This window comes from Culex quinquefasciatus, chromosome 3, assembly GCF_015732765.1.
Source record: "Culex quinquefasciatus strain JHB chromosome 3, VPISU_Cqui_1.0_pri_paternal, whole genome shotgun sequence".
Taxonomy (NCBI): Eukaryota; Metazoa; Arthropoda; class Insecta; order Diptera; family Culicidae; genus Culex; species Culex quinquefasciatus.
The window spans coordinates 31496457-31506924 of NC_051863.1; the positions used below are offsets into that span (position 1 = coordinate 31496457).

The window sequence follows — 10468 nt, forward strand, 5'->3', positions numbered from 1 at the left end:
CTGTGTAAATTTACATATTTTTTTCTGTGTAGATCTATGATGTGGCTTTATTCAATCATTCATGTGTTTGGGCACTTGAATAAAAAGTGTGGCATATTTTTAGTGGAGGCAAATGGAATGATGCACGGAAAAAAATGAAAAATTACAAAAAAGATTTTTTTTTAAATAAAAAAAATAAAAAATTAAAAAAATTAAAAAATTCCAAAACATAAAAAAATTTAAAAAATTAAAAAATAGAAAAAAATAAAGAAAGTTAAAAAAATAAAAAAATATTGGAATTCTACAAAAAAATGAAAATAATTTTGATCAATCCCAGATATGCGATATGGGGCGACGTAAACTTGTAAAAATATTTGCAATCAAATAAAAAAAAATAAAAAAAACTTAAAGAAAATTAAAAAAAAAAGAAAAATTAAAAACATAAAAAAAATTAAAAAAAAAAATTAGAGAGAATTCAAAAAAAATAAATAAAAGCAATAAAAAAACAAAAAAGGTTTTTAACGCATTTTTTTTATTTTTGAATTTTGATTTTTTTGTATTTTTCAATTTTTGAATTTCGGAATTTTAGAATTTTGGAATTTTTAAATTATTGAAGTTTTGAATTTTTGAATCATACACAAGAGCAGACATACAAAAATCTCCGAAACACGCATTCAAAACTTTGCCCCTGGCTTGCCGGTACTTGTCGGGTATCAGCAAATGAGTACCCGACAGGTACCGACACATATTTTTCTTCTACTGATGAACTTGAGATCAAATTTGATACCTGCTTTGCTACGCGCGGTGGGAGACTCGGGGGCAAACTCGAGAGCAAATTTGGTGGGAATCAAATCGGGTAGCAAATGGTTTAACTTTCGTCATTTTCGAAAAATGAAATTCTTTGAAATTTTCAATAGGATTAAAAAGTTTAATAAACTTTTAGCATTTCTAGGCATGAATCAACACATAATTATTGATTTTGAAGGTAAACGAGAGCAAAAAGTGATAAAACATAAAAAAAAACATATTGCCCCCCCCGCGGTTGGCTTGTTTCGGTGGCAAATTTCCTACCCTAGCGGTGGGGATGACGGAACATTCTCTCTCTCTCTCTCTCTCTCTCTCTCTCTCTCTCTCTCTCTCTCTCTCTCTCTCTCTCTTTCTTTCTCTCTCTCTCTCTCGCACCTTCTGTTTTCCACGTTCACGCACACTCGCCCAAGGAAGATTCTTTTGTTTTCTCAGAAAACCGCAATGAAAAAACTCCGGAGGGAGATTAAGAACCGACCGCACATTACGTCCCAGCAAACTGAGTTGGGAAGTTTTATTTTGTGACGGTTTTTGAGGCTCTGACGCTCTTTTCTGGAGGGATGATTGTGAATGTGAGAACGAGAGAGAAAAGGAGAATGTGACACGGAATTGTATAACATGAAAATGGTGCTGAGAATTTCGCGATGGAAAGAAGATCAGTGAATGTTGAGAAATGAAATCTTGGGCATGACAATTGTAGTCTCTGAGAACTGATAGTTTGATAATTTTAAAACCCTGCTTATGCAGATATCAACTAAGTCATCAAATTTGGTGTAATTTCGTGTCACTATTTTAGATTAGTCGATGTTTTGGGCTTTCTCTATACGATCATCAACGCAACATTGTTAAGCTTATTAACTTGTTTTATTTGATTATTATACTTTTTATGTGATTATAAGCCGCTTAAGCGCTGATTAATAAATAACTGGATGAACTTAAAAGTGATTAAGTAAACTTAAATGTTTCAGAACATAATAGGTACTAAAATGGAATAAAACACATTTTCGCATAATAGAATTTCAACGAAAGGGGCAAAAACAGAACAGGGAATCTCACCAAAAAACGCATGCCTCTTTCAGGGGCAGCTACTCTATCAAACCTTCTTTCATACCCAGACAGGACATAACCTAATAACTTACCCACGACACCTTACGACGACGCGGCAATGTTGACCTTGAGCGCCGTCGCCAGCTCCGTCGAGGGAAACATTGCAAAATCCCCACGGGCGGCCCGGTGCGGCTTGCGGGCCAGATACTCGTTCATGATTTCGCACGCCAGCTGCTCGGCCCGGGTTTTGAGCTGCGACTGGGCGCGTTTGTGCTGATTTTCGTGGTCCACGATCGACTTGGAGACGCTGCCGTGGGCGGTCTTGGTGGTGGGCATTTCGGCGCCCCGAACCAGGGACATTATCCACTCGTGGCGCACCTTGGTGACCTCCTTGTCGAGCTGCTCGATGCGTTCGTCCTTGGGCTGGGGCACGTACAGGGGTTCGAGGTTGGCGAGGATTTTCTTGTACTCGCTGGCCTGCACCTTGAGCCGTTCGGCGCGCTCGTCCTTGAAGGCCCGCTTGAGCAGGGACAGCTCCTGGGCGATGTAGGGCGAGCTGGCGGAGATGTCTGAAGGAATTGGTTTGGTGAGAGTGAGTTTTTTGATTTTGAAGAAGGGTCGACTTACCGAGCGCGGTGGTTGTTTTGAGGTCTCCCTTTTTGGAGCTGTAGGATTTGAGCTTGTCGCGCAAGCTGCTCTTTTCACTCTCCAGCGAATCGATGTCGCTCTGCAGGTGATCCATCGTTTCTTCGAAGTCCTTTTCTTTTCTGGAATTGAACAAAGGGGTAGAATGAGAATATCTCATGTTGAAGATCACATCCAGCAATACTAACTGTTTGAGTTTGGCGCACACTTCGTCGTACATCTTCTGCAGGCGGGCCGTGTTGGTTTCGTGGTCCTGCTGCAGCACCGATAGCTTCTTTTCGGCGAGATCCTTGCGGATCTGCATCTCGGACAGTTCGTTTAGTTTCAGCTTGGCGGCCAGCTTGAGCTGGCGGATTTCCGCCTCGCGGTTCTCGAGCGTCGCGGTCAGTGTCTTCGTTTCCTCGAGCTGCTTCTTGACGGCTTGGGCGCGCAGGATGATGGGCGCGACGGGTTTCTCCTCGGTCTTGGGGTTGGACATGATTTCGTACTCGTGGTCGAGGAGATATTGGGCGAGTTGGCTCATGTCGGTGCTTGTTTTGCTGAGGACCGATCGGATGTTTTGCGCTGGGCCGAGGTCGTCCTGTTCGTAGACCTTCTCGCAGGCGTTGGACAGGATGTCCCAGAGTTGCTCGTGCGAGACGGACACCTCGGTTTCCGGGTCGGCCGTCACCATCTGGACAACCTGTTTGGCGCCGTAGAACAGCACGCTCATCAGCTTGTTGAGCGACTCGGCGGTTTTCTTCAGATTCTGCAGCGTGTTTGGTGACAGGTTGCACTTGGTGATGGAAGCGTCCTGCGGAAGGCGACGCTTGATCAGCTTCAGCTGCTGCTTGACGGCCTCCACGTTCTGGACGATGTACTGCAGCAGCAGACCGGAGTCGCTCGTTTCGTCGCCGCCCTTGATCATCGTCCGGATGACTGCGGCATCGGTGGTGATCGAGTCGCAGGCCGCCGAGATCGAGGCCGTGCAGTCGCGCACAATCTGCGTCTCGTTGAGTAGGTCTTCACCGGCTAACAGCACCAGGTACATCGCGTTGAAGAAGGTGACGCACTTTTCGAGATTGTCGGTTGACGAGTTCTCGTCCAGCTGGTTCGCCTTCAGCAGATCAACGATCTCGTCGACCATCTTCTCCTGGGCTTGCATCTCCGGCAGGGAGGCGCCGATCTTCAGCAGTGTGTCTGCAGTGCATGCGGTCAATCCGTACAGGAACTGGTGCATGATGCTCTGCAGGTTGTGCACGTGGTGAAGCAGGCGCGAGCGGAACCGGAACTGGTACACTTCGTGGCCGCCGACGATGGCGCTGCGATCGATCGTCGGTACTACCGAGAAGCGTTCCCGGGCTTGGCTAACGATGATGCCGGCTTTGAAGACGATACGGGACACGAGCAGAATCACCAATACGGCGTCGTGATCGCCACCGCGAGCCATGAAGATTTCCGGCATAAACGCGGTCAGATATTTGACGTGTTCGTTGGCTTGGGTCAGTTCAATCTGGCGCAGCTGAAGATCGATGGCCCGCGTGAACGCCTTCGATTCGGCAAACATCTGCTTGAAGTCGATCGTCTCGGAGATGGTGTCCTTGACCAGTTTGCTCGACTCTTGGTTGAGCTTTTCACGCAGCTCCTGGCACTGGTCGTTCAACCGTTGAACCAACTCGCGGAACTTGAGGATTGTCTGGTCGCGATCGACGATTGTCTCAAAGGCAGCTTCTTTTTCGCGCACTGCCTCGCGCTTGGCAGCGTGCGCCATGTCCAGCTCTTCACGCATGTCCATCTCCAACTCGTGGTTGCTCTCGACCAACTGCTCGTGAACTTCCTCCAGGGCTTCCAGCTCGGCCACTTCTTCCTCCAGAGCCTTGACCTTGTCTTCCAGTTCCATCTTCTTATCGGCCAGCTGCTCGACCATTTCTTCCGCACCGAGCGCGGCATCCACCTGCTCCTGCAGATCACCCAGCGTACCTTCAAGGTCGTCGATCTTGCTCGACAACTTCTCCTTGGTACGCTGCAGTTCGGCAACTTCGGACTTTTTAGTTTCCAGCTCCTTCTCCAGCTTTTGAATTTCATGCTTCTCGTGGGCCGACAGATCACGCAGACGAACCAACGTCTCCCGGAGACGAACGTTCTGCTGCTCCAGCTGCTTAAACTCGTACGTCGAAGCCCCGGTACCGCCGGTACCATCGCCAATAACCGTACCCTTCTCCTGCATCTCCGTCTTCAGGATCTCCAAGTCCAGCGTCAACTCCTCGATGCGTTCCTTGGCCGTCTCCAGCTCCAGCGCAAGCGTGTCCGCCTTCTCCTCCGCCATCTCCTTGTCCAGCGTGATCATTTCAACGTTCTCCGACAGTTCAGCCATTTCCTCGCTGTGCTGATCGCGCGCCTCGATCGCATCCTTGGCCTCCTGCTTGGCCCGCTGCAGATCGCGCTGCAGCTGCGAGTGCGCGTCCATGATCTTGCTCTTGAACTCCACCAGCTGATCGTACTGCGTTTTCAGCTTGTCAAACTCCCGAAGCCGTTCGCGATCTTCGGCGCGACGCACCTTCAGCGTTTCCAGCTTCTCGACCAGATCCTTGTTCTGCGTTTTGAGGTCCTCGATCTCCTGCTGCAGCTGCAGCAGATGGATGCGCTCCTCCGTGCCGGACGGGGCCGGCGAGGGCGACGTCAGCGATTGCCCCGGCGTGAACTGGGGCTTCAACGTCTCGACGAAGCCGGTCTCGACGAAGGAGGCCCGCTTCGACGTCTGCAGCGACTCGGGCGGACTGATGTGCGACTTGTGCAACGTTTCGTACCGATCGCCGGCCTTCACCATGGTCGGGATCGAGGAGACGGGCGTCGGGATCGAGGACTGGCCGGACGAGGCTCCACCGCCGCCGGGAGAGGTCAGCTGCGTTTTCGACCCGAGCGAGCTGGTGCTGCGGTTCAGCGAGAGGCGCGAGCTGTTTCCCGGGGGAGTAAAATAGTTAGTAGGGTCAACTCGCGGACATGGTTGCAACTAACAGAGTGAATCCCACGCAGTGGCGGGACAAACACGCGTGACTCGAAGCAAATAACAACACAAATCTGTGATCTATTGTACAGAGCAAGCGATAACATCAAGAACAACAGCGCAGCGGTAAACAGCCAGCAGTGCGGAGGACTAAGATATTACAGAGATTGAGAGAAGAGGGTATTAACCTGGATGATGAGAGTGTCATGGTCATGGAGGCTCGCTTCGACTGGGGCTGTTTGACGGGTGACTTACGACGTACACTGATTTTCCAAATGTCCACGGGATTCACACACACACACGGAGTTGAGGGGGGTTGTTAGATTTCGACCGGATGTGTTTGTGTGATATTATGGTGGTGGCGATTCGGGGTTTTGTTAGTTGGGACGGTTGAAGATAGATTGGAAACATTAGTTAATGGTATTCTAGCTGTATAACGTTATATGATAATGGTACAATGGAACCGATGAAATGAATCCAAAAAACTGATAAAAGACTTCCAAAAGGGATTCAACTCAACTCAAAACTAAACGAAAAGCAAAAACCAAGTTCTAATCAAGAGTCCGGATGTAACTTACGCCGTTGGTTTCGCGGCAACCATTCCCGTGCCCGGGAGCGATGCCAGCGAACGGACCGATCCAGCACTAATATTTGCGTTAGCGTGGGTTATATAAATTTCACAGAGATTAGAAATTAAACCAGGAGGGAAAAAAATTGTTCGATAGAAAACGGAAGCGAAGTTTTGAAATGATTAAGCTGGAACTAACAGAAGTCTGTATTGATAGTTTTGAAAGAAACATGAAGCATGTAACGAAACAAAAACGGAGATTCAGTGCAGAGGCGCCAATCGATTGCACGGTTTCTATGAGCTATGAGCTATTGATTACTATCGAGAATGCGAAATGGACACATTTTTTGTTCGGTAGTGCTTGGTGACGGACTACACATTCTGCTGCTAGAAAGGATGAGCGGTTTGATGAGCTTGAACTTGGCACATTTGAGGTTCGAAATCTCGCGAATGAAACACAGTTTAGTGGGTGCTGATCACTTACTTTGACTTCAAGGGCGCACGTTTGGCACTATTGCTCATGTTAATACAAATTTTGAGTGAGTTTTTTTAAAGATAATTTTGACAAGTTTTTGAAACGATTCACCAACGAACAATGTAAAGAGAAATGGAAATACAAAAAAAATGGATCAACCAAACGAAGTTAACGGCTGGCGATAGCTGCTAGAGAAAAAGATGCAAAAATGGGTAAGTTTGTATGGCGCAAAATGATTGATAGATACTTAGAGTTAGAAATGTTCTAGGGAAAGAGAGACTTATTCAGTGATTCTTCGAGTGTTAGTAAAACCTGCAACTAGCTTGCGCAGAACATTAACAGTTTACCTGCTCAACCGCGAACGTGGCTTCTCCTCCGGCGTCTGCACCTCCCCCACATCAATCTGGTTGCCACCTTCATCCAGGAACACCAGCTGCGTTGGCCGCACGAACATGCCGTAGTTTTCATCGCACTGCAATCAATACAAACTCCCAATTAGCAGAACATTCCAAGCGTCAATCATCGCCCCACCCACCGAAAAGTACGTCTGTCCCTTGATGGACCCGTTGTTCTTGCCCTTGGGCTCGTCCAGGATGACGCCGACCCACTTGCCCACCGCGAACGAGGTCATGCCGACGTACGCGATCACGCCGCGCACGTCCTTGCCGGACACCTCGATCCGCTGGCCAATCTTGAGCAGCCGTTCGCTCATCGTGGCACCCGGGGTGATTCACAGGATTACTCGAGAACCGGGGGCTGTTGTGCTTCTTCGGGATGGTGAACCGAATTCGGGCTTCGAGGTGGTACCGTTTTGCACTGAATGATGTTGATGTCATCAGTGGGCAAATTTGCAAACGTAAATTAACTCTTTAAAATTGCGTGCAATCAGCAATATTTACCTGTAAATTGTCACCAGCCACGCCAGGAACGGTGTTAACTTACAAGTAACGCGTAAAATAGCAGTATTTTAGCGAAATTCCACTAAATTTAACACATTTTGGTGAAAACAAATTGATTTCAGGTGAAAATTTCTGGCGATGTCACTTTTTGACAGCGGCCACAAAAACAACACCAACAAAAGTACACCAAGGTACTAAATTAGAAAAGGTCAAGCGCCTTTTTCAGAATGCGCGGTGTGTCGGAGGGTGGGAAATTTTATGAAAATGTTTTGAAAACACCTGTTGCTTTTATAATGCAATTATTAAAAAACTACCGAGTAACCTGTGGAGTATGTAAGAAACACCAAAAGTAACACAAAGGGAACACTGGCATTTCAAAAAATGATAAAAAATATTCTGAAAATGGCAAGACCGCGAAAAATATGAAAAGCGAGTACTCAATTAAGAAAATTATTAAAATTCATTTTTTTAAAGATAATTCTAGGACTTTTCCGGATCTCTCCCGGAAAGGATCCGGCAGCATTTTTTTTATGGTTTGACCAGAGAGAAGGGATTGACGTTTGCTGAGGGTGCCAAAAAAGGTAAACGAACAAATAAACGAATCACTTGGTGCATCAGCCAATATTTAGAGATTCGATCATATACAGTTCAGACTCGATTATCCAAATTTCGATTTTTTTACTGGACTTCGGATAATCGAATCACATAAAAAAAAATCATATATTTCTATTTTCGTACTGTTAATATCAAATTAGAGTGCAGCGACAAAGACAAAAACAATCTAAAATGTGAAATTAAAAAAATAGGGTAATTGTCCCTATTTTGGGCCTGGTACACTCAAACCCCGATGGTTTGACACCAACTGTTGTCAAACGAACGGGGTCACTTTTTAGTTTGACACCCCTTTTACACGGAGTTCACTAACACTACCAAATGTTTGTTTTGATAGTGTTCGTGAGCGCCGTGTAAAAAGTGACAGTTCGTCACTTTTTAGTTTGACTTTGACCAACCAACGGGGTACAAACTAAAAAAGTGTCAAACGAAAAAGTGACCAACCACCGGGGGTTGAGTGTACCTATTTTGGGTCTACCAAACTTAATTCAACGAAATTGAGCATTCTCGGATTAGTTTTCAAACGGACTTAAGAGCCATTGGTAAACACAGCTCTTTTTGCATCGGTATTCGACCTACTTACGATAAACCAATTTCAAAAATACTTGAGATTGTTCATCTACACGTCCTTCAAGTGCCAAAACTAACAATCAATGAAATTTTGTTTCAATTTGGAGAAAAAATAAAATAATTGTCGGAGGGCACGGTGGCGCTTACGGCTTTTTGAAAACTCACCCGAGATTTCATCAAATCTGGCAGGAATCTGCCACTTGATAATGATACGTGCAGTCATTATCTTCATTTTGGTGGGCAAGAATAATTCACTTTTTCCTCCTAATTTAGAAATAAAGCAATAAAAATAGCACTCTTTACTTTTTTCTTGGCAAATCGGTAGTTGCCCATCAGGTCGAAATTTTTCACCACTTTTGTTTACCGCTTGTTGACACTCAGCGTCACGGCTTTCAGCGCTCAGCACACCAATGAGAGTCGTCCCACCAATCTTTAACCACCGGCAATATGTTTTTATTGGTGGGTTGCACAATCCCATTGCAAAAACAATCACTAAACTGCCACCAAATCAATTAAATAACTGATTCAAGTTACCTCGCCCATCTCGGAGAGAATGGTTCATTTGACACTTCTACAAATTGTGACAGTGTGTGTACGCTACGGGCTTGTTATTTGGCTACGCAACAAATGTTCAATTATGTTTAAAACTCGTAAAGAATGATATAAATTATGTCCAAGCTAATTATGAACGTAATGCAAGTGAATTCAATCATTTCAATGTTGATTAGTGGATAACATCACAATGTTTTAGCATGTTTGTCGACCGAATTTGTGCGGCTGTACTTTACGAGCTGGGGCTGAACCGTAGGTCAAAAAAGTTCGCCATGTGTTTCGAGATTTCAACCAATCAGAAGGTAGGCCGAAAATATGCACAAAGAAGGTCGTATGCTAGGAGCAATATCCCCAAAATAGGGACAAAAAATGTTTTAGTTTCTAGGGCTTATATAAAAATATGAGGTATATTCGTCAAAAATGTGATTAAGTAAGAGCATAAGCATAAAAAACCAACTTATTCATGTAACCCAAGCAAGGCTGCCTATAGGCTAGTACCCTGATCGGAAGGAAAGGGGTCAAGAAATGGAACAGCAGAACAAAGGAGAGGGAGCGATTTCTTGGGGTTTTTCTTCACCTTCTCTGGCTTGCTTTCGCTGCCGCCGCTGCCCATTTAAAATTTTTCTTGACCGATTCCTTCCGAAGTGCATACACCGCTTATAGCAGCCTTTGAGAATACATCAAATTAAAAGTGCCCTCGGCTTAGTAGGCCCAAAATAGGGACAAATACCCTACAAAAAATCACAAATTTAGAGCTTATAAAGTTCAAAAAATAAAAAAAAAATCTCAAAAAATCAAATAAAAAAAACATAGGTTCAAAAATTTAAAAGTTCAAAAATTTCAATATTTTATAATGCTACAGTACAAATACAAAATTCAAAATAAATATAATTTCAAAAATTAGGATTTTTTCGATTTTTTTTTTAAAGAGGTTAAGAATCAAAGTTTTTAGAATTAAGGAATTCAAGAACTTGAGAATTGAAGTATTTTAAATTTTATATTTTTTAGTTGTTTTAACTTTGAATTCCAGAATTTTAAATTTATGCGCGCTCAAACCGAACTATCAAGTCACGAAAAGAATGTGCAACTTGCTTGACCGCGTTCCTTTCGATCTCGGTAAATACTCACAGAGAGAAGGGAAATAATACTCTTTGGTAATCGAATTACCGAGTTGGATCTATAAAAGTCCAGATTTATGTTCAAAAAAGACGAAAAATAGAAATACGATAAAATAATCGTCGTTTGAAGTCTCCGAGAATTGCCCAAATGCGAATTAAATTATCTTATTTAGACGATCTGTTATGTCTGTACATCATATCTTAAAACTCGCGCAG

The 10468-nt window shown here is 44.5% G+C and overlaps 1 protein-coding gene across 8 annotated transcripts; it reads right to left on the reverse strand.

Annotated features, from left to right (window-relative positions):
• Positions 1-1625: 1625 nt before the first annotated feature.
• On the reverse strand, positions 1626-7560 carry LOC6034960 (dynactin subunit 1). 8 transcript variants are annotated; one of them, XM_038261833.1, is made up of 9 exons: positions 7401-7560; positions 7037-7317; positions 6849-6973; positions 6511-6537; positions 6037-6102; positions 5647-5721; positions 2664-5408; positions 2458-2597; positions 1626-2399 (listed from the first exon to the last, which is right to left on the reverse strand). In XM_038261833.1, exons 2-9 carry the CDS (start codon positions 7211-7213, stop codon positions 1933-1935), a joined length of 3822 nt encoding a protein of 1273 aa, XP_038117761.1. In that variant the 5' UTR covers positions 7214-7317; positions 7401-7560; the 3' UTR covers positions 1626-1932. The 8 variants fall into 8 exon arrangements, with proteins under 8 accessions (XP_038117761.1, XP_038117762.1, XP_038117763.1 ...); XM_038261834.1 differs by lacking the exon at positions 6511-6537; XM_038261835.1 differs by lacking the exon at positions 6037-6102.
• Between the last annotated feature and the right edge of the window lie 2908 nt (positions 7561-10468).